We start from the raw sequence: 24,944 nt of genomic DNA on the forward strand, positions 1-24,944 counted from the left end.
TCTTTATTTAAGAACTTTTCTATTCCAAGGACAATATTCAATATTTATATATTTATTTGTTTAAAGTCTAAATTTTGCATATGTCCAGCGCTGCCTGGTTAACCACTTCCTTACTGGGCACTTAAACCCCTTCCTGACCAGAGGACTTTTTGCGATTCGGCACTGCGTCGCTTTAACTGACAATTGCGCGGTCGTGCGATGTGGCTCCCAAACAAAATTAACGTCCTTTTTTCCCCACAAATAGAGCTTTCTTTTGGTGGTATTTGATCACCTCTGCGGTTTTTATTTTTTGCGCTATAAACAAAAATAGAGCGACAATTTTGAAAAAAAAAAAATATTTTTACTTGTTGCTATAATAAATAGCTCAATTTTTTTTTTTTACATTTTTTTTTTATCCTCAGTCTAGGCCGATACGTATTCTACATATTTTTAGTAAAAAAAAAAAAAAAATCGCAATAAGCGACTGGTTTGCGCAAAAGTTATAGCGCCTACAAAATAAGGGACAGAATTATTATTATTATTTTTTTTTTTTTTACTAGAAATGGCGGCGATCTGCGATTTTTATTGGGACTGCGACGTTATGGCGGACACATCGGACACTTTTGACACATTTTTGGCGCCATTCACATTTATACTGCAATCAGTGCTATAAATATGCACTAATTACTGTATAAATTTTTTTTTTACTAGAAATGGCGGCGATCTGCGATTTTTATTGGGACTGCAACGTTATGGCGGACACATCGGACACTTTTGACACATTTTTGGCGCCATTCACATTTATACTGCAATCAGTGCTATAAATATGCACTAATTACTGTATAAAAATTTTTTTTTACTAGAAATGGCGGCGATCTGCGATTTTTATTGGGACTGCGACGTTATGGCGGACACATCGGACACTTTTGACACATTTTTGGCGCCATTCACATTTATACTGCAATCAGTGCTATAAATATGCACTAATTACTGTATAAATGTGACTGGCAGGGAAGGGGTTAACACTAGGGGGTGAGGAAGGGGTTAAATGTGTATCCTGGGTGTGTTCTAACTGTGGGGGAAGGGGGGTGACTGGGGGGGTGACCGATCTGTGTCTCTATGTACAAGAGACACAGATCCGTCTCCTCTCTCCCCTGACAGCACCGCTGTCTGCGAGAGCCGGGAATGAGAGATGATCTCATATGTAAACATATGAGATCGTCTCTCATTGGCCGCACAGATCGCCTAGGAAACGGCCGCTCCGATTGGCCGTTCACGGCGATCTGTGACTGGCTGTGTCCAAGGGACACGGCCAGCACAGCAGTTCCCCGCTGCGCGCTCGGGAGCGCGCGCGGGGAACGCGAAAAGGGGCGGCCGTAAAAACACGGCCTCCCAGAGAAGTAGAGCCACCCTGCGGCCGTACAAAGTCGTACGGCCGTCGGGAAGTGGTTAATTGTGATATAATTCTGACATATTCAGGTTTTTATTCATATTTTCACCCAGCTATTACTGTATAACTGTTTATTAAATTGTAAAGAGAAAAACCATTGGAGAATAGACACAGGCATTAAATTGTACAAGACACCACCAGACGCAGGACCATCGGATAGGGCACAGCTAACACGTATCGAGGGCCATGCCCTCCTACTCAGAGCTCCTAGGAATAGAGCATGGCCTTCGAAACAGGTTAGCTGCGCGGCCTGCGCCCTATTTGATGGTCATGCGTCTGGTAGTGTCTTGTACAATTTAACGCCTGTGTCTATTCTCCCTTTATGAGTACAATGTTTTTTTTTTTTTACAATTTAATAAACAGTTATACAGTAATGCACTAGGCTGGTGTACCTTCTTCCTTTGTGTACAGGTATGGAAACTTTACATTGTGGATGATCTTTTCCCTAATGTGTGTAGTACATTTTATGTGCGTATAAATACACATCCCACTACTACATCACTACAATGTGAAATAATATTTGTCGATTACTAGTCCTCTAAATGTGCCTCTTATGTGTCTTTTTTGCCAGTAATAAATAAGTTAAGAGTTGATCTCTTCTTGTTGGGGGTGGAAGGCCTTTCCTCTTCCTTCACTTCCTGCTTCTCTGTTATTCCATGTGGGAGCTTAATGGCACAGGAAGCGTGGTCTACCAAAGGCCTAGGCAGTGACCCTGTCTTCTTCCACGCCTTGGTCTCTGGGTCGTATACGAAGATGCCATCCTCTTTGTTCATGCGTCTTAGGGAACCCCCTCCAGTGATGTAGAGCTTAGACTGGTGAGTGATGATACTGAACTGACAACAATCGAAAGGAGAAAGCTTCAGGGAGCTCCATTGATCAGCCGTGGGACAGTAGAACTCTGTTTCATTCACATGGATCCATTCCTTGGCCTATAATAATGTAGAAGGTGCAGATTAAACTTTTTTTTGCTGGTATTGGGTAGAGTAAATGAAGCTTTATTACCTCCAATAAAAAAAAAATGACTGTCTGCATTTCCCTTGAGGATTTGGTACATGGTAAAACAGACCCTGATCTCATTTCATGTGTTACCTGAGATAAACACTTATGCCTTGTACACACGATCGGTTTTCCCGGCGGTAAAAAAATGAGAACCTGCTCGGTAGCTTTTTCTCCCTACACATGGCCGGGTTTCCCGGCAGGAAAACTGCCATGAGAACTTTGGTCCGGAAACCCGGCCGTGTGTATGCTCCACCTCAGGTTCTTCCCATAGGGTTAAAAACCGCCAGGAACCCAGGCGGGAAAAAAGAGAACATGCTCTCATGTTTCGCCCGGCGGTTTTCCTGTGGCGGAAACTGCGATGGAGCATACACATGGCCGGGATTCCCGGCCAAAAGCTCTCATGGCAGGATAAACGGTCGTGTGTATGAGGCATTAAAGGCAACTCCTTCCTGTAGGAATGTGACAGTTGGCAAGATGAATCACATGCTGCTTTTTGTTGGATTTCCCAGGGTGCCATTGTCACTGAGGATAGCACGAGTCATATGGCTTCAGTTTTGGGTCCTGCACAGTGGCAGCAGCCGGGAACCCTGCACCAGGCACAGACCATTGCACAATAGTCTAAGCCCAGTAACACAAGTCCCATGCACGCCTCAAAATCCTTTCTATATATTTTTATTTCTCCCACTAATGTCATACTGACCACCGACAACCAGGGCATTCCTCCTCCTACTGACCACTGACACATGTCGGGGTATTTACTCCAGGTACTCACCACTGATGCTGGGGTATTGTTCCCTGCTGCCGACCTTTGTTGTCGAGGTATTGTTCCCTGCTGCTGACCTTTGTTGTCGAGGTATTGTTCCCTGCTGCTGACCTCTGATGTCTGGCTATTTTTCCCTGCTGCTGAACATTAATACTGAGGTATTTTTCCCAACTACTGACCACTGATGCCGCGCTATTTCTGCTTACTACTGAACGCTGATGTTGGGGTATTTTTTCTTGCTACTGACCAGTGATGCCAGGGTATTTTTCCCTGCTACTGACCAGGGTAGTTTTTCCAGCTACTGACCACTGATGCCAGGTTATTTTTTCCTGCTATTGACCACTGATGCCAGGGTATTTTTTCCTGCTATTGACCACTGATGCCAGGGTAATTTTTTCTTACTACTGACCACTGATGCCGGGGTACTTTTCCCAGCTACTGAACACTGATGCCAAGGTATTTTTCTCAGCTATTGACCACAGATGCCAGGGTATTTTTCCCTGCTTCTGACCACTGATGCCAGGGTATTTTTCCCTGCTACTGACCACTGATGCCAGGGTAATTTGTCCTGCTACTAACCACTAATGCCAGGGTAGTTTTTCCAGCTACTGAACACTGATGCCGGGGTATTTTTCTCAGCTATTGATCACTGATGCCGGGGTATTTTTCTCAGCTATTGATCACTGATGCCGGGGTATTTTTCCTTACTACTGACCACTGATGCCAAAGTAATTTTCACTGCTACTGACCACTGATGCCGGGGTAGTTTTCCCAGCTACTGAACACTGATGCCGGGGTATTTTTCTCAGCTATTGACCACTGATGCCAGGGTATTTTTCCCTGCTACTGACCACTGATGCCAGGGTAATTTCCCTACTACTGACCACTGATGCCAGGGTAATTTTCCCTGCTACTGACCACTGATGCCAGGGTAGTTTTCCCAGCTACTGACCACTGATGCCAGGGTAATTTTCCCTGCTACTGACCAATGATGCCATGGTAGTTTTCCCAGCTACTAACCACTGATGCCGGGGTATTGTTCTCAGGCATTAAGCACTGATACCAGGGTATCTTTCCCTGCTACTGACCAATGATGCCAGGGTAATTTTACCAGCTACTGTCCTTTGATGCCAGGGTATTTTGTTTCTGCTACGGACGCCGAGGAAGTTTTCCCTGCTACTGACCCCGGATGCCAAGATATTTTTCCCAGCTACTGACCACTGATGCCAGGGTATTTTATTTCAATGTCTGGGTATTTTTCCCTGGCACTGACCACTCATGCGAGGCAATTTTTTTCAGCTACTAACCACTGATTCTGGGATATGTTTCCCTGCTACCAACCTTTGATGTCAGGGTATTTTTCACTGCTACTGTTCTATGTTTCCCAGCTACTGATCCTGGGATATTTTCCCCAGGTGCTGACCAGGTTTTTTTTTTCAGCTACTTACCAGTGATGTCAGAGTGTTTTTTACAGCTACTGACCACTGATGGTGGGGTATTTGTTTGCTCCTACTAGCTGCTGATACTAAACCCTTTTTTGTCCACTGATCAGTGGCACAGGGCATTTTTCCCTCTAACTGATCACTGGCATTAGGGTATGTTTTCCTCCCACTGATACTGGGTTCTGTTATGTACACAATGCTGCATCACTACATTCGGCACATAATTTTCAGCATCACATACTGTAGACTGCGGCACACTGTCCTGTTTTGTATGGTACAAAGAAGACAAGGATCTCTGACTTTACTTTGAATGTCCTGATCTGCATGCTTGTTTGAGATCTATTTAAGCCATAGCCAGGCAGATATTTTCAAAGGGGCCACAGCAATAGCAGCCTGCAATTTTTTCTCAGCACAGGTTTCCTTGAATTTTTTTCGAGAGGGGGAGTTGTCGGGGTCTTACCGCATTCAATGTGCGTCCACCAACACAGAAGATCTTGTCTCCGATAGCCGCCATACCATGGTCACATCGAGCGTACATCATAGAACGGTTCACAACCCAGCGCTTGAGCCTCGGCAAATAACTGTACACCTCGTTCAGGGTTTTACTTGTGGAATAACCCCCTGTATGTGAAAAAAACAATGCCATAAAATTAGACAGGAAAAAAAATCTGTAAGTTGTTTGCCAATCGTCTATGGACTTTATACTGAATTAATGGTTCTGCACACCTGCTGTGCCTATGATGAGGGGCCCCTACTCTCCCTCTCCCAGGGATGGACTGGCCATTGGGACTACAGGAAGTTTCCCGGTGGGCCGATGGCTCAGTGGGTCGGCTTCAGTGACAGCGGACCGCTGCCCCCCTCCGCTCCTCTGTCTCTCCCTTCCCGCAGCACTCACCTCCTCTCCCTCCCCGCAGCGCTCACCTGGGGGGAACAAAGAAGCAGGGGGAGGACCGGAGGAGCAGGGTGGGTGACAGAGGAGCATGGGGGAGGGGACAGACAGTTGACTCAACAGCTAGGGCCTGGGAGTTTCTCACTTCTGCCTAATTTTGACCCATTAGGGGGGCACCAAACTGATTCTTTGACCCGGGTGAAATAATGTCTAGCTTCCCCATTGGTACTGCCTATAAAAGTACCAGTACCAGCCGTTCTACTCTAATAAAGTAGAACGGCTAGTGAAGGGGGAGAGGGGGCTTGGGTGGCCAGGGGGGTGCGGGAGTTGTCCAGCCGCCGTGGGAGAGACCTGTCAGTGGGCCAGTCTGGATGAAGTCCAGGGCCAAATTTTTGTCCCAGTCCAGCCCTGCCCTCTCCAAGTAACTTTATAAGATGGAGAATGTAACAAGAGGAGACAGAAAACACAAAGGTGGGAACACATAAATCTCTCAGGTAGACAGGAATAAGGTAGAGAATTTGTGATCTTTACATTTGGAATAATCCATAATTGTTCACTGTTTGCAGGGCCGTCTTTAATGTTGATTGGACCCTGGGTAAAACAAGTCTTAAAATCAGTTTACTGTATCAGATCAGGCAGTGATTGTGATTGGTTGCCAGAGGTTACAGAATATCATTACCACTTACTGACTTGTTGCTAGAGGTTACAGCACACATTACGGCTCACTGATTAGTTGCTAGAGGTTACAGCACATGATTTCTTCTTGCTGATTGGTTTCTAGAGATTAATGTACAGTAATACTGCTCACTGATTGGTTGCTAGAGGTTACAGCACATGATTTCTTTTTGCTAATTGGTTGCTAGAGATTACTGTACAGTAATACTGCTCACTGATTGGTTGCTAGAGGTTACAGCACATGATTTCTTTTTGCTGATTGGTTGCTAGAGATTACTGTACAGTAATACTGCTCACTGATTGGTTGCTAGAGGTTACAGCACATCATCTCTTCACTGCAGAGGGGCATGATATACATATGAATAAGGACTAAAACTTCAAGGGAATTTAAACTGGGATAGTTGGCAAGTATGAGGCAGCTGCTTTGGGCCCCACAACAATGACAGGGCCCAGGGCAGCTTCCCCTTTTGCCCCGCCTTTAAGACGGCCCTGACTGTTGGAAAAATCAAGACATATAATTAAGAAGCCAGGGACTGACTCAGCTACTCTCACTCAACCTATAACTATAATAGCATGCCCAGTAGCCACACTCACCTGAAATGTACAGGATACCCTTGTGAGTAGTGCCAGCATGATCTGCCACTGGAATTGGGAAGGGGGAGGTATATTCCCACTTGTTTTCTGCAGGGTTGTACTCTTCCACACTCTGGCTCAGGTGACTCAATAAAGATCCTCCACCTACAGCAATAATGCGTTCCCCAATCACCTCGGTATGAAATCGTGTCCTCCTTTCTAACATTGCTGCAGCTTGCAACCAAGTTCCAGTGCGTGGATCAAACCGAAAAACCTGTAGGAACGATATGATGAGTAACAGGAAATTTTTTAAGAATCTCCTTAAATGGGCATTTAGCCCCATTGCATAAGATTCTGGCATTTAGGTGTAAGCAGAAGGCACAGGTGCATAGCTCCCAACTGTCCCTAATTTTCCAGTACTGTCCCAGATTCAGAAGAAAGTCCTTCTGTCCCTGATCTATATAATTGTATATAAATTCATTTTTTATAAATTCTTTATTTAAGAAGGACGAACATGCAGAAATACAGAGAAAACCCCAATTGTATGTATAAAGGTAGCATCCTCCTGAACCCTGCACGTAGCACCAACATACAGGGGCAAACTGACCACCAGCATACAGGGGCAAACTTACCACCAGCATACAGGGGCACACTGACCACCAGCATACAGGGGCACACTGACCACCAGCATACAGGGGCACACTGACCACCAGCATACAGGGGCACACTGACCACCAGCATACAGGGGCACACTGACCACCAGCATACAGGGGCACACTGACCACCAGCATACAGGGGCACACTGAACACCAGCATACAGGGGGCACACTGACCACCAGCATACAGGGGCACACTGACCACCAGCATACAGGGGCACACTGACCACCAGCATACAGGGGCGCAGAGGTATTGCTAGGGGGGTGCGGGGGGTGCGGTCCACACCGGGGTGACACCCGCTAGAGGGGTGACACCATCCCGACGATGAGGAATTTAGAAGTTACATAGCGATGCGCTTCTGTCCGGCCAGGTTCTCTGCACCCGCCCGCACTCCCGCAGCATCGCTCGCTGCCACCTGTTACACTAGAGCTGGGGAGGAGCCGCCTAGGGAAAGCTTTTCACCCCCCGTTCTAGTCTAACAGGCGGCAGCGAGCGATGCTGCGGGAGTGCGGGCGGGTGCAGAGAACCTGGCTGAACAGGAGGAGCGTGTCTTACAGGCAGGGCTTTTTTTCTCAGACAATAGGTGCAGGGACTACCCTTTTCCGAGTCACTTGTTTTCTCTGCTCCTACCCACCTCCGAGCAAGGTCCCTTAGTTCCATCCCCTACCACCTCCCAGTACCACCCCTTTTAGACAATACAGAACCAAGTATAATTTTTTCTGCTAAGTCAATTGTATGGAATTTGGTTTCCCCTTCAGCCAGCAACAATAGATCCCCCTAACAATGTACCACCCACAACAAAATTCCCCATCAACAGATCTCCACACAGCCAGCATTAATAAACTCTCTGGCAGCCATCAACAATAGACCCCTCACCCAACAGTAGATTTCCTTCAGAAACAACTGACCCCCCAGAAACAATAGGTCCCCCACCAGCAAAACTAGACCTCCTCAGCAAAAATAGACCCCCTGCAAAAATAGATGCCCTCCAGCTAGAAAAGATCTGTCAGCAGTGAGCATCAATACCCTGCAGCACACCCCAGCACCCCTTGACATTACATACAGTCAGTCCAGAAGGTGCCGGAACTGCATTCCCTCGCGTTCCCGCTGAAAAAAAGCCCTGCTTACAGGTCACGAGGAGCCTGGCAGGAGGGGAAGGTCTTGCACTGCATTAAGCCGTGCTGTATCTGAGGTCTGTGTCTCACGTCCCTGTTCTGGCACTCGTGCCCGTGATCGCGCGTGGCTGGCGGTCATAGCGACCGCTCGACCATGTGCATCAGCACCCCCCGCAGTGCAGCGGGCGCGCCTGCTATCCCATTTTAAAGGGACGACGTACAGCTACGACAGCTCGCAGGATCGTGTATAATGATGGCGGCTGGTGGGCAAGTGGTTAAGGATTGGAATTTTTTTTTTATGTGTAAAAGTTGTTCACATTGATTTATTGCACTGGAATATTTATAACACATATTTACATATTTTATATTTTCATATATTCTTTTGTATTTGCGCCATATGAATTGGAATTGTTTTATATTAATTGTGTTATTTTGTAGCAGATTAATTTACGTAGTGGGACACAACATTTATTTTTGCACTTTATGGATTAATAGCATGTTTGAATATTTAGTTTGCAGTATTATGCAGAGATATTTACACAGAGCGGCACAATATTTATATATAATTGCTTGATTTAGACACAACATATGGGAGTGTGACTGGTGTCAGCAGCTGAACGGCATTATTACATTTCCTTGCATCAACTGGATGCTTCTTTCAAGGCTTTCAGCCTTTATATTATTGGCCGCTCACAAGATTTTTATTTATTCCATAAACACATACCACAAACACTGCATATATTATTTGAGAAAATATGTCATTTGCCATTAAAAAAAAAATACTTCCCTGGATTTCATTTAAAAAATTTGATCACCTTAGGCTAAATGGCTTGTTGGAAAACTTTCCTTTGATCAGCACTGCAGCCAATAGACTGCTGCGCTGATCAGTGTATTCTGACAGGCTGTGTTACTATACAATAACACAGTATGGAGGATTTCTCTGTCCCCCTCACTTTCGTGAATGGCGGAATCTTTTTTTCTTCTTCTTCTTCTTCTTCTTCTTATTCTGTTTTCAATTAGCCTCGTAGGTGTGCGCAGGGGGTGTGCCAGGTGTGCCTGGGCACCAGGGCTTTTTTTCAGGGGGAACTTGGGGGAACACAGTTCCACCACCTCTGGCTCAGACCCTTTGGTGCCTGCTCACCACAATCACTTGTAAACACAGAAGTCTGAACTCTGCACTATGTATGTAAAGCAATTCTGGTATTTAATGCCCCTTTAAGACCCTTTTACTGTTTGTGAAATCTGAACGGGTCGTGGTTGAGTTCCTGCACCTATTTTTTGAGAAAAAAAGCTCTGCTGGGCACACCCTAATCCTGAGGTTGGCAACCCATCATTCGTGATCTACCTGCCAATCGTGGGTAGGTGGCAGGTAAACCACGATCCTTCCTTACCAAGCCTCGGAATCTGGACAGGAAGGGCAGCAAGGCTGGGATAAAGTGGAACTGTATTTTCCTCCTGCAGCAGCTGAAAGTAGGCTTCTCCTCCTCTCCCTCTCCCCGTCATTCAGCCGCTACAGGAGCAAAATACAGGGGTATCGGTACCAATATATGCCACCACCGCCACCCCTCCTGTCCCTGTTCGTCTCCTTTCTGCTGCCTGAACCCCCTTGCTCCCTCCCATTGTTTCAGAATGGATAGTGGGGAAGAGGCCAGTACATATGTGTTAGGGCTTTGAGGTGCACACCCTAATGCAATAGGCTGTGCACGCCTATGATTAGCCCATTGGTTGACTGAAAAACCTGATCCATGTATAGCCAGCCACAGTATTCAGAATAGAACAAATCGTGGCAGTAATAAAACTGTACCACTAGGTGGTGCTATGGGGCAGCTTGAATTCTGCTAAACATCATAAAAAGAATGCACAGGCGTGTTCAAGAAGACAATACAAGGAGCATTTGTTATGTGCAAACCATAGCAACCAGGACTTTTTATGGCCACTTTAAAGTGAATCTGTATTGATTAGGCTTATGCAAGAATCTGAACATTTAGGTCTTATATCATTATAAATGTGCAGACTTGCCTGTGAAAGGTGTGGGTATGTTTCCACTTATTTATCTTTGCAGTTGATGTCCTGCAAAACTGTCTAACAGTGGCCGCCCGTCCATTAGGGATTTTGGGACGTGGTAAAGGTTTTCCAGGATTCATCTCTGGGTAGCTTTCTCTTCCTCTATATTTTCACGTCCATTAGGGGCGCAGAAGCGTCCCCCCCCATCCATGGACCCGGCCCCCTAATCTACATACAGGTCACCAGATGCATGGATTCCAATGGGGAGGGTGTTTTTTTTTTGTTTGTTTTTTGAAGCACATGATTAGAGTCAGAGGCTTTAATTGGTTTCAAAAAAGGGTGGGCTTGGGAAGCAGAGAGAGCACTGCTCTATCTCTACAATAACTTGAGCCGGAGCCATCACAGGCTGCAGAAAACTGTAACCACTTGCTGACCGCGGCACGCCGATATACGACGGTGTGCAAATGGGCGTACAGGTATGTCCCCTTTAATTGAACGTGATGTGGGCCCACTGCGCTCTCCGTGACCGTGCCCACGGGTCCCACGAACCCGGTGTTCGCTGGTGGCCCGCGATCGTGACACGGAGAGGCAGAACGGGGAGATGCCTATGTAAACAAGGGATTTCCCTGTTATGCCTAGTGACAGGAAGCAGTGTCATTGGAAGCAGTGATCGCTGTCATGTCAGAGGTAGCCCATCCCCCCCCCCCCCCACAGTAAGAATCACTCCCTAGGACTCACTTAACCCCTTGCTCGCCCCCTAGTGTTTAAAGTGATTGTAAAGGTTAATTTAAAAAAATAAATAAATAACAAACATTTAATTACCTCCACTGTGCAGTTCGTTTCGCACAGAGTGGCCCCGGTCATCCTTTTCTGGGGTCCCTCGGCTCTCCCGAGGGGGTTACGTCATTGGATTTGGTTGACATCAATGCGAGCCAATGGCTGCGCTGCTATCAATCTATCCAATGAAGAGCCGAGAAGCCCGGGTAAAGATCGAGTGCATTCGCGACGCGGGACTTTCCAGGTAAGTAAAACGGGGGGCCGGTAATCGACAGATGTTTTTTCACCTTAATGCATTGGATGCATTAGGGGGAAAAAACATGAACCTTTAACCCCTTCCCTGCCAGTGTAATTTACACAATATCAGTGCATTTTTATAGCACTGATTGCTGTATAAACGACAATGGTCGCAAAATAGTTTCAAAAGTGTCAGATGTGTCCGCGCAATATCGCAGTCACAATAAAAATCGCAGATCGCCGCCAATACTAGTAAAAAAAAGAATTACTAATAAAAATGCCATAAATCTATCCCCTATTTTGTAGATGCTATTACTTTTGCACAAACCAATCAATATACGTTTATTGCAAAAAAAAATTACCAATAATATGTAGAAGAATACGTATCAGCCTAAACTAAGGAAAACTTTTTTTTTTTTTTTTATACATTTTTGGGGGATATTTATTATAGCAAAAAGTCAAAAATATTGCTTCTTTTTCCAAATTTGTTGCTTTTTTGGGTTTATAGCGCAAAAAGTAAAAACCGCAGAGGTAATCAAATACCACCACAAGAAAGCTCTATTTGTGGGGAAAAAAAGGACATCAATTTTGTTTGGGTGCCACGTAGCATAACAGCGCAATTGTCAGTTAAAACGACACAGTGCCGTATCACAAAAAGTGCCCTGGTCAGGAAAGGGTAAATTCTTCTGGGGCTGAAGCGGTTAAGAAGACTTCTTTTAAATGCATTTTGGACTACATTCTTTAAATAGAAAGGGAGTCCTGGCTGGAGGTTAGGTTTAGCTCACTATGTTGCTATACCCATATGGGACAGCGTAGTGTGCTTTTTGGTAAAGGTGAGCTTACACTTTAATGCATTTCTGTTGTTGTTGTAAAAAACTAGAAATTGCCTTCCTGCAAAAGAGAAGGAAAACCTGTTCCACTGCCTGGGGCACCAGTGTTCACTCTGTTGCAGAGCTACAGTGGTTGACCAACAACTAGGGGTGTAAAATATTTGCATAGCAATTGGCTTAATGAAAGTGCAGGTAGATTTGTTCTATGAGAATAGGTCGAACTATGAATGTTATTAGGCTTTTTCCTGCTGCATTGATTTAAAACAGAAAATATTGAATTTGGCCACTAGATGGCACTACATATAGGAAATCCCTATTATATGTATTGCCATGTAGTGAACACATGTGTCATTTTCCATTTTAAATAAATAAAAAAAATATTCTACCAGCACAAAAAATAGCCTAATACATTTAAATTGTGTCTCATTCTGATAGAACAAGTGTACTTGCACTTTAACTGAGATAATTGCTCCGTGATTAATTTTTTTCTATAAATTCACCACTTAGTCATAGCTCCCAACTGTCCCTGATTTCGAGGGACTGTCCCTGATTTGGAGAAATGTCCCTCTGTCCCTCGTTCCTCCTCATTTGTCCCTCATTTTGGTCTGATCTATATAGATGTATATAAAATGCATGTTTTAACTTTTGAAAAGTGTTTCCCAGTGCTAAACCTCTCATCCAAATTCTAAATTGCTGCATTTGTAAAATTTAAAAGCCAATATAAAAGAATGGTAGTGGTAAAAAAAAAAGCCCTTGTGGATTTAATTAACCTGTTTTTTTTAGTTAAAGCGGGAGTTCACCCAATTAATTTTTTTTTTCTCTTTTCCCCTTAGATTCCTGCTCGTTTTGTCTGGGGGAATCGGCTAGTTGTTTTAAAATATGATCCGTACTTACCGTTTTCGAGATGCATCTTCTTCCGTCGCTTCCGGGTATAGGTCTTCGGGAGCGGGCGTTCCTTCTTGATTGACAGTCTTCCGAGAGGCTTCCGACGGTCGCATCCATCGCGTCACTAGTAGCCGAAAGAAGCCGAACGTCGGTGCGGCTCTATACTGCGCCTGCGCACCGACGTTCGGCTTCTTTCGGAAAATCGTGACGTGATGGATGCGACCGTCGGAAGCCTCTCGGAAGACTGTCAATCAAGATAGGAACGCCCAGTCCCGCATCCCATACCCGGAAGCGGCGGAGAAGATGCATCTCGTAAACGGTAAGTACGGATCATATTTTAAAACAACTAGCCGATTCCCCTAGACAAAACGAGCATGAAGCTAAGGGGAAAAAGTGTCCTGTGCGGGTGAACCCCTGATTTAAGTCTCCTTTAAGGGGGTGTGGCAGGGGGCGTGTCCTACTCCTACATACGTTTGCTAGTAGGTGTCCCTCATTTCCATCTCAAAATGTTGGGAGGTATGACTTCAAAGAATATCCGTCACACTTCAAAGAATATTCCATACCTGGTCAATCTCTGTGCTCTGTGGTTCACCCACCAACCTCCTGCATAGATAAAACCACAGAGCACAGAGAAAGATCTGTCTTCTGATACTCTTGGAAGTGTGATAGATACAAAGTATTCTTCTTCATCAATCATCAGGGCCGGACTTACCATTGGGCTTGACTGGGCTCAAGCCCATGGGACCCAATAGGGGGCCCCCGGGCTCAATCGTGGCAACCCCCCGCTCATGACAATCGCGGCAACCCCCTCCCACAATTTCGCGGCAATCCCCCGTTACCGGCAATCACGGCATCCCCTTCCCGTAATTTTAAGGCAACCCCCTCCCGCAATCGCGGCATTTCCCTGTTCACGGAACATTTGGCACCCCCCCCTGCTCAACAACTTTGATACTCCTGTGGAAACGGCCCTAATATTACTAAAGGCGGCCCTGGGAAGAGGTAAGAAGTCCATCATCCAGCGGCTGACCCCCCCCCCCCCCCCCTCAACAAGTATGATCGGTTGGCGGATCCAGACCCCCCTGCTTCTCTGCTCCACTTTAATTATTAAGCTGAGGGGCCCCCACCACCCCAAGTCCTGCCCTGTCCATCATAGCTCTGCAACTGAGCAAACATTAGAGGTGTAGAGAGGCTTTTCTGTCTTTAAGCACTTGAGTCTCTTGGGTACCATTTTTTATAACAGCAGGAAGACAGCGTCTGTGTTCTAGTGCCATTGTGGTAGCATTGGAATTCAATAGCTCCAGTGGGTACAAAGTGGTATGAAGCCTGGAAACGCTGCCTGTCAGTGACAACTGGCATCTAGCAGTAATTTCAGGATCTTAACCACTTACCCCCCGGACCATATTGCTGCCCAAAGACCAGAGTACTTTTTGCGATTCGGGACTGCGTCACTTTAACAGACAATTGCGCGGTCGTGCGACGTGGCTCCCAAACAAAATTGGCGTCCTTTTTTTCACACAAATAGAGCTTTCTTTTGGTGGTATTTGATCACCTCTGCGGTTTTTAGTTTTTGCGCTATAAACAAAAATAGAGCGACAATTTTGAAAAAAATGAATATTTTTTACATTTTGCTATAATAAATATCCCCCAAAAATATATATATAAAAAAAAAATTTCCTCAGTTTAGGCCGATACGTTTTCTTCTACATATTTTTCGTAAAAAAAAATCGCAATAAGCGTTTATTGATTGGCTTGCGCAAAAGTTATAGCGTTTACAAAATAGGGGGTATTTTTATGTCATTTTTATTATATTTTTTTTACTAGTAATGGCGGCGATCAGCGATTTTTTTTTTCGGTACTGCGACATTATGGAGGACACTTCGGACACTTTTGACACATTTTTGGGACCATTGGCATTTTTATAGCGATCAGTGCTATAAAAATGCATTGGATTACTATAAAAATGCCACTGGCAAAAAATCACTGATACTTTAGTGTGATGGTCAGTAGGAAGAATGCTCCTTACACTTGTGGTCATTGGGAAGAATCACCACCTTACAGATAGCTCACAAGAGACTGAAAAGTGATTTTAAGGGTTTCTTTGTGTTGAAAAGGTTGAGAAAGGCTGGCATGAAGTGTAAAATAATTATGTAAGCAAACAGAATGTCATTCAGAATTTTAGTGGCTAAAATCTATAAAAAAAAAATCATGCCAATTTCTGTTCTCACCAACTAGACTTGATCTTTTCTGAATATTATGCTGCAACTTTACGGAAATTGCAGTGTCACCAGGGGCGCACTGACCATTCGAGCACTCGGGCACTGCCACTAGGGGGCCCCATCAGGGTTGCCAGCCTCAGTTAAACCAGGGACAGTATGTAAAAATCTGTTTTTTTACATCAGTCCCTGAAAATGTCCATTACCGACATCCTTTTGGTCTAAAAATCCCAAGATTATAGCTGCCCCTCCTCTCCAGTACCTTTTCAGTGTGTGCATGTGTATTCTGTGTTTATGTATACTGTGTGTGTATACTTTATGTGTGTGTGTATACTGTGTGGCCCCATAATCTATTGCCTGGGGGCCCCATAATCTCCTATTGCCTGGGGGCCCCATAATCTTCTATTGCCTGGGGGGCCCCATAATCTATTGCCCGGGGGCCCTATAATCTCCTATAATGGCCGGGGGCCCCATGAGTTGTCAGTCCGCCCCTGAGTGTCACAACGTAGTGTGAAAAGTGGAATAGCCCTCTGCTACAGTAACTTTTGATGGCTACATTTTGGGGTAGATATTTGGGGCTGCTCTGATTACCTAAAAGTTGTGTTGGAAAGATAAAATGTTTTTCTAATGTTTCACTGTTTCTTCCTAATTAAAACTAGAAAGTAAAACCATATGTATCAAATATGCCCTATCTGTCATGAGAAAATGGATGTGTGGTATGTAAGGGGTGACTACAATGGTTAAAAGATGTAAGGTGCAGAATCGCGACATCGCCGAAGCAAGGAAAAAACGCTTGGGGTCTCAAGCGTTATCAAGGGCAGTGATTCTCAACCTCAGTCCTCAAGTACCCCCAATGGGCCATGTTTTGGGAACTTCCTTTAGCTAAAATAGCTGTTATCAATACCATTTTATTGATATTGATTTAAAGCAGCTGTGCAAAGTAAAGGAAAACCTGAAAACATGGCCAATTGGGGGTACTTGAGGACTGAGGTTGAGAACCACATATTTAGGGGGGAAAAATCCCCAGAACTTAAAGGGGTTGGAAACCATCAAGGTTTTTCACCTCGATGAATACTATGCATCGAGGTGAAAAACCTCCTTTAATGCTGCAGCCCCCCCCCCCCCTCCCGAGCCCCAGTTTTACTTACCTGTACCCTCTTATTATCGCACCGGGAAAGAGCACACTAGCAAAGGATCAGGCCACTCTGTGCAAAACCAACTGCACAGAGGAGGTAAGTATGACATGTTTGTTATTTAAAAAAAATAAAACTGAAGCTTTACAACCCCTTTAAGTCGTGAAAATAGTGACAGAGCCCATCTCAGGTGAATTCTGTATCATAGATAAACAGTTAAAGCTGAACACCAGGATGGAATTTATTGCATAGTTACATTGGCCTAGCTTGGGTCAACGCCACCGTCTTCTGGGTCTCAGACATTCTCTGATATGACCGTGGCGGTGACATAACAGTCTTCACCTTGTCCAATCAGAAAACACCTTGCAATTATTGAGAAAAATACAGATCGTTCTGGGAATGTCACTTGTGTCAAGCAAGCAACCGCCTGCGGTTACTATGCAGCATGGCAGCACATGGCCCGGAAAACACAGGGGTTATTGTAGTAGTGACTACACTTCCACAATATTCCCAGTTATGAAATATGCATAATTACATTGGTCCAAGCTTGTAATAAAATTCATATTTACATCCCATTGAGAACGTCCTATTGATGACGAAATGCGTCTGGGAGGATGTGCAGTAACGTCACCACGCAAAGGAGGAAGGGCTCCTAGAGTTTGCCGGCCGGCACTTTCGTTTTACATGCTGTTTTTACACTGATGTTTGTGAGTACGCTTATGATTTTAATAAATGCCAAATTTATACGGAATTATGCTATGGTATACCTTCTTTTTTCATTCATAATATCATTCATAATATCGGATGAGTTGGAGATCGTGCCTGGTGTTTCCTTGGGACCTGTCTTCCCCCATAATCCTGTGAGTCCATAAAGGCCGCGGCTGGGTTATAGCCGACTGTATGGAAAGCTTGCCCTCTGGTAAGTGGCCTTACATCTCTGGTGAAGGGATCACTTTATTATCATAATACTAGTCACTTTGGTGGTGTGAACTTCCCGGGTTGTACTGATACTAGTATCGGTATCAGGACCAATACCAAGCATTTCTCCGAGTACTTGTACTCGGGGAAAATGCTCCGATACTTTACCGATACCTGACTCTCCCTCCATGCTCCTGTGTCCCCCCTCCGTGCCGTTCTGCTCTCCCCCTCCGTGCCGCTGCTGTCCTCCATTCTGCTCTCCCCCCTCCATGCTCCGTGTCCCCCCTCCGTGCCGCTGCGGTTCTGCTCTCCCCCTCTGTGCCGCTGCTGTCCTCTGTTCTGCTCTCCCCCCTCCATGCTCCGTGTCCCCCCTCCGTGCCACTGCCGTTCTGCTCTCCCCCTCCATAAATCTGCTAAACCCGACTCCTACCTTTTCCGAATGAACAGAGTCAGTAATCACTGACTCTATCCATTCATATGACTGAGCATCGTAAACTGTGTTTACGATGCTTCAGTTTATGAATGGATAGGACCCTCTGTCTCCTGTCCATTCATTTCCAGTGCAGCTGAGAAAGGGACTGGGGAATCTGTGTCCTTAGTCCCTTTCTCTGTCTCAAAGATGAGATATCAGGGGTCTGTATGACCCCTGATATCTCACCAAGGCCACCCAACAGGGCTAAGAAAAAAAATGGCAATAAATAATAAAAATAATTCATTGTAAAAAATAATACATATTATAATAAAAAACACACTGACACATCCATTTCCCCAACCCCCCCCCCCCCCCCAACAAAAAATAGTGAAATATTTAAATTGTAAAATAAAAATAAAAATACTGAAACATGACATGACAAAAAAGTATCGGTAATCGGTATCGGCGAGTACTTGAAAAAAAGCATCGGTACTTGTACCCGGTCTTAAAAAAGTGGTATCGGGACAACCCTACTTTCCATCATGGAATTTATTTATTTTTTTCAAAATTTCACTTTAAGCAGTGTGGTTTAAAAGGCCAGCCCACACACTAAGAATACAGTATGACACTCCTACCTCGTTCGATGGATGTTTGCCTGAGGGGTCAAACATGGTTTGCCCTCCAATGATGAAAAGGAAGTCATTGATGACAGCGACACAGTGATTGTACACAGGAGCATACATCTGTCCAAGTTCAGACCAGGAGCTGCCATCTTCATTTTGAACCCAGATACTGCTGCACACCTGGTTATCAGTTGTCCTGCCACCCAAAACTAGGAGGCTTTCTGTGCTGGACCTTATGGTTGCACCTTCACAGTGAAGAATAGGTTGAGCATATACTTGGGAATGGTATCTTAAAGCTTCTTGTAGGTATCTGAAACAGTTGGAGTCTGTTTTCATGATTGAAGTCTCTTTTACATATGTCTGGAGATCCTCTAGAGGAATAAGTGGAAAACGGATCCGCCTGAGGACATCTCCTGCCTCTTTTAGCCTGGAGTTGTCATGTTGTAGCCATGAAACTACCAAACGGAACAGTTCAAGCTCACTGCAGCCTGGGTCATCCTCTCTTTCTAGTATTTCACAGAGTGTCCCCTTGTCTAATAGGTTCAGATCTCCAGAATGTCCTGGAATATGTTTATAGTGATGGCCAATGTACCCACTGGCCTTCACTTTTAGCTCTTCAGGACCATGTTTTCTGACAATATTTAGGATGCCCAAACATGTGTCCTGGTTTAAACCATTCTCTAGAAACTGGAAACACAACTTTACCGCCTCTCGAACCAGCAAGACTTCTGCTGCTTTTAAAGTATCTTCAATATTGGACAACGACAGGGAAAGCTTGCTGGAGTAGATGAAATCTAGGACATTGCGGAGCCCTTTAGCACTGACGCCCTTGAGTCTGATGGTGTTTTCCGATCTTGAGTCCCCAAACAGTAATTTACAATATGAACTGGCAGAAGCTAGGATGACTTTATGAGCTGGGAAAAATACCCCTTCAGCTTCGAGTGTTACATCACAAAGGTCCCGGTTGGATCGAAACTGCCATATCCTCTCCAGTAGCTTTTCATGATAGTTATCAGAGGCAAAGGTGCAGATATCTTCACCGTTCTGCATTCTGAAGATTAATATATGAAATGCCCCTCCAAATATTGTCTCACATTTGCATTATATTTCAATCTTGTTACATAGCTGTCTTCCCAGTGGCCGTCGAGAAGTTGGCTGTCACCAAATGACCAGCAGAGCCTTACCAACAAGAAGCCAGAAGATCAGAGAAATATTTACTAGCTTTAGTGTTGGGTTACGACACGCCCGCCCTATCTCCAGAGCACTTGGCAATGTCCCATATAGAATAATTGACAAAAGAAACACAATTTACCCCTGGAGCTTCTTGTTTAACGCCCAGTTGGCTGAGCGAGGTCAGGTAAACCTAGCAAGCCCAGACTTGTATAGTTAAACAAAGGGCTTATGGAATGTTTCAGGAGTACAGGTTAGCTATAATCGCCTGGCAATCCTGGGTATGTGCAATAGATCTAAAGAGGAATGCATTCAATGCAACAGGGTTTGTTTTACTTCCTCTCTTGCTGTCTTTTCACTGGAGAAACAAGGTATAGCTGGTTACGTAAAAAAATAAAAAAAAATAAAGAAATGGTCCATCAAGTTTAACAAGAAAAATAAATCACTTTGCATCCTCAGAAACCATCACTAAGACAGAAGAAAAATAATACTTAAGCATGTAACTGTTTGCTTTGTCAGGGAAAAATGCAATTGTTTCCCTATAATGGTAATCTGATAAATCCTTTAACATGCTTAGTACCCCTTTATATTTTACTTTAGGACCAGAACCTTTAAGGCCCCAGTGCAAGAAACCATGAAGGGCCCCCCTGACCCCCGGCAGGGGCCCTTACCTCCGAGCTTGGTGTTGGAAAGCCAGGGCCCGAGTACGACCTTTGCAACCCTAGGAGTTCTGCCACTGGTGTCAGTAGTTTTTTTATTTTTGCAATTTTTAACCATTTTATTTAAATTTTGCAATATTCTTTTTTATTATTTATTCACATTTTTTAAGGAGCCCTGTTGGAGGACTTTGGGGAAATATCAGGGGTCTAAACAGACCTCTAATCTTCCACCCCAGCAACACATAATAATTTGCAGGAATAGAGAGCTTTCCGTTTATTCTCAAACTGAAGACAGTTTACTATTTCTCAGTTATTTATGAACAGAGTCAATGATCAGTACCGATCACTAACTGTTTATTCAGGCAAGGAAGGGGCCGGTAAACTACATGTTTACCAGACCCTTCCCCACTCTCCATCCTGACAGCATCCCCCACAGCAGCCAGCATGCCCAGCAAAGCTGCAGGGGACGAGGGGGGGGGGGGCAGGAGAGAAAACAGGGGCCCGGGGGAGCAGAAAGAAGCTGGATAGGAGGGGCGGCATATAGAGGAACCAATCTCCTCCATATTCCTCCTGCAGCTGCTGAATGACTTTGGGAGGGAAAGGAGGGCTTATGGGGCATGCATCGGCTGCAGGAGGAACACAGAGGGCATCAGTTTTTTTATGCCACTCCCGCTGCCCCTCCTATCCAGGGGAGCCACACAAGCCCTCTGAAGGATGGGGCTGGTTCACAATTGCGACCCCTGTACTTACGCCCCTTGAGCTATGAATAAGCACTGAAGCACAGTAATTTTTTGCTGTGGCATGTTACTTTTGTGACCAGTTTTATTAAAAGGAACGTTTTTGGAGTGCGGCTGTCCCAGCTTTGTCTCTTTAATTTTGTACTTACGCACCTGTTTAGGACTATTTTACTCTTTTTTTAAACAATCCACAAAATCTGAACCAAGTCTTGTTGAAGACCATTACACATTTTCATGGCTTTAAAAATAAAAAAACATTCCTGTAGCTGGATATAAAAATACCTTTTCTGAGCTGTTTAAATTCTTGGGGACCAGATGACCTTAATATTAAATTCTATAAGGCCCATGGAGACCTATTAGCTCCTGTATTGGCTTCTTTTTATTCTGATTGTCTGAAGGAGGGAGCTTTGCCAGACTCAATGAGTCATGCCTATATAGTTTTTTTCCCCCACCAGTGCCACCTACCAGTGTACAACAGTGCCACCTACCAGTGCCCAACAGTGCCACCTACCAGTGCCACCTATCAGTGCCCACAGTGCTACCTATCAATGCCATCTATCAGTGCTAAGTAATCAGTGCCACCCATCAGTGCCCATCAGTGATGCCTTATCTGTGCCTATCAGTGCCACCTTATCTGTTCCCATCAGTGCAGCCTATCAGTGCCTGTTAAGTGCAGCCTCATCAGCACATATCAATGAAGGAGAAAAATTACCTGTTTGCAAAATTTTATAACAAACTATGAAACTTTTTTTTTTTTTTTTTTTTAATTTTCCGTCTTAAACAAAACAAAAATGCCCATACAATTTTAATATACAAGCATCCAAAAGATCCATCCTCTTGTGCCTTATACAGGTTTTTTGCTCTTTTGAATGTAGACTTTAAGATTCTGACAAAGCTCATCTCCCGACGATTACAACCTATGATGTATAATATTGACTCTGATCAGACGGGGTCTATGTCCGGCAGGGCTACCAATGTAAATTTGAGGAGATTATATACTATTATTCATGCTTCACATTCTAATCTAGGATCATTGCCTCCCTAGATATAGAGAAGGCTTTTGATACTCTGGAGTGGCCCTTCTTGTGGGAGGTGCTCCGCAGAATGGGCTTTCCAACGGTATTTATAAAATGGAGGCAGGTCCCATATAGAAATCTTACTGCTGCAGTGAAAATGGGGGGAGGGTTGTCAACTCCTTTCTCGCTGTTTAGGTGAACTCGGCAGGGCTACCCTCTGTCCCTGACCCTTTTTGCCATTGATATGGAGCCTGTGGCGGAGGTCTGACATACTTCCCCCAATATTAAGGGATTTAGGATTGGCTGGTTGGAGGAGAGGGCAGCCTTGTATGCAGATGACCTCTTATTATTTTTGAATGACGCTGAACCCTCTCTCCAAAGGGCCTTAAAGATATTGGACTCTTTTTCAACAGTTACAGGGCTGAAGGTAAATTGGACCAAGTCCTTGTTGCTCTCATAGATATGGAGGCTCGAAGTATGGCTTCAAATGATATCCCATTGCAGTGGATAGAGAATTTTAAGTATTTAGTAGTTGTAATTTCCGGCCAAGCTTCTGAATTTATTTCCCTAAATTTGTCACCGATCCTAGGAGATATGGGGCAAAAATTCAAGCTGTGGATGTCTACCATTGTCTTTACTGGGACGTATTAATCTTTTAACCATTTGGCTCCGCTGGGTGAACCGTCGTAGCTGTACATCAGGCACGCGCACCCACTGCATCGTGGGAGTGCCGATGCTCGTGATTCGTGACCTTGTGGCTCCATGTATCCTTTTTCTACCAGATGAAATCAACTTGTTTTCATCTTTTGGGGATCGGAGAACCTTAGGTATAAATTAATCACCCTGATGCGCCCTCCAAACAGGGAGATTTAGCTTTTCTGGATTTATATAAGTACTTTTCAGCTACTTAGTTGTTCACGGCCACATGGTGGCTGAGCCCAGACTTATACAATTCCTCTACTTGTCTGGAGGCAGTAGTGGTAGGCTCTATAGAAGCTCTTAAGGTACTTTCATTTAGGGGCCACAGGGCACTCTACCAGTTGACTGCTTCAATGCTCAATACTATTCGAGATTGGGAGGCTGGTCTTAGATGTGAGTATTATCCCAAGGGTACAATCTTTCCAAGTGCCCCTATGATTTAATCCTATTCTTCCTCAATGTTTTAAATTATAAGAGCCTATTGCATGGACTAGATTTAATATTAAATTACTTTCTCAAGTGATCACTGATCAGAAACTACTTTCTCTACACTTACCTCAAGTTTTAATTTACCTAGTTCCCATTTATTTTGATATTTTCAGCTTTTTCATACTTTTCATGCCCAATTTCCACAGGATAGTTTAATGATTATACAATACACTTTAGAATCAGTACTTAGGTCTGAGTGTCTGGATAAGCCCACTTCGAGACTGTATTCCCATTTTATCTCAATCTCAATTTTTCCATTAGTGGGACTTAGAGTTAGGTGGATGCGAGATATACCAGATCTGGATATGGAGGATTAGAGAGGTGTGTGAAATTTCCCTCTGCGATCTCTGGTTTCCTTGAGAGACCACTGTAACGAGCCCCTGCTTGCTCAGTTCCACTCTTCCGACACTCCTCTGCTACTATTGGATCAGATTGCAGATCGCAACGTCTGATGGTTCGGTCATCCGATGCTCCGGGATTCGAAATACAGCTATGTGCCATTCAAATCCATTTGTGATAGCTCAGAAAAAACACCAGGCAGGTTGTATGTAAGTTCAAACAGGAATACTCTTTTATTGGATGCACACAACACACTATTATACATTGCAGTTTGAACACCCTGCCCCCAACAACCACTTTCCTATTGGTCAATTGTAAAGTACATTGTAGTTCTCAATTAGGTCCTCTGGCCATGCAAATGAGGGCTTGAAACAGGGTCAGCAGGGATTGGTTCGATAGCTTGAATAGGAGGACCGATATGTGTAATGACACAGAAGCCCCAGGGGGTAATTAAAGTACATAAACAAACAGTCAAACACAGAACCATGCTTTTCTTCCAAACCATGGAGCCTTCTGGAGGGGGAGGGGGGTTAGCCTTAAGACAGGGCAGAAGACCCACCACTGTGTAATAGACTCATAGGAGAAATACTTCAGTATTCCAAGGTTCATGACAACCACATTTTCCAATATAAATTGGGACATAGAGCATATATCACACCACACAGACTGAAAAAGATACCGTATTTTTCGCTCCATAAGACGCACTTTTTCCCCCCCAAAAAAATTTGGAGAAATGCCTGTGCCTCCTATGGAGCGAATACTAACAGAACCCCCCGCCCGTTGTCGCCGACGCTGCCATCTAGCGGGCGCGTTACGAGCAGGCGGCGTGTGTGTCAGTGTTTTGGCCGGAGCCGTGTGTGAAGGGAGGTGTGCTGCGGAGCCCAGGGGGAGGCAAAGTGTTTGTTATTGTGTTCCTGGACGGGGGAGGATGCTCTTCGGCATCACCAGCACTGGACGAGGACGAGGTGACCATCAGAGAGCAGAACACATACGGTAGTGAATACATTATGAGTATGAGCCTGACACATCCCTCCCCTCCACACCGTGTCCCCTGTCATCACACACTCACTATGGGGACACTCACTATGGGGACACTCACTATGGGGACACCATCATACCCCACAATAATCACTGATAGGTGGAGGAGCCCTGCTGTGTGTGTCCGATCATATATTTCATAGTTATTTTCAACACAAAACTGAGCTTATGTGCTTAAATACAGTATTTAGAAATCCAACTGACTGTTTAGTTTTAAAAGCAA

The 24,944-nt window shown here is 44.7% G+C and overlaps 1 protein-coding gene across 1 annotated transcript; it reads right to left on the minus strand.

Annotated features, from left to right (window-relative positions):
- Positions 1 to 1,425: 1,425 nt before the first annotated feature.
- On the minus strand, positions 1,426 to 20,051 carry LOC120914027 (kelch-like protein 9). The gene is made up of 4 exons (XM_040324455.1): positions 18,587 to 20,051; positions 6,792 to 7,044; positions 5,094 to 5,254; positions 1,426 to 2,358 (listed from the first exon to the last, which is right to left on the minus strand). The coding sequence occupies exons 1-4, from the start codon at positions 19,622 to 19,624 to the stop codon at positions 1,981 to 1,983; spliced, it is 1,830 nt and encodes a 609-aa protein (XP_040180389.1). The 5' UTR covers positions 19,625 to 20,051; the 3' UTR covers positions 1,426 to 1,980.
- Positions 20,052 to 24,944: the final 4,893 nt, after the last annotated feature.

This window comes from Rana temporaria, chromosome 9, assembly GCF_905171775.1.
Source record: "Rana temporaria chromosome 9, aRanTem1.1, whole genome shotgun sequence".
In the NCBI taxonomy this organism is placed as follows: Eukaryota; Metazoa; Chordata; class Amphibia; order Anura; family Ranidae; genus Rana; species Rana temporaria.

Excerpts from the sequence above, each read along its gene's own strand:
- LOC120914027 (XM_040324455.1), bottom strand. The coding sequence starts at position 19,624 with ATGCAGAACGGTGAAGATATCTGCACCTTTGCCTCTGATAACTATCAT. Across the intron at positions 7,045-18,586 it reads GCAAACATCCATCGAACGAG|GTTTTTCGGTTTGATCCACG; the intron begins GTAGGAGTGTCA and ends TCGTTCCTACAG. Across the intron at positions 2,359-5,093 it reads GTGGACGCACATTGAATGCG|GCCAAGGAATGGATCCATGT; the intron begins GTAAGACCCCGA and ends ACATTATTATAG.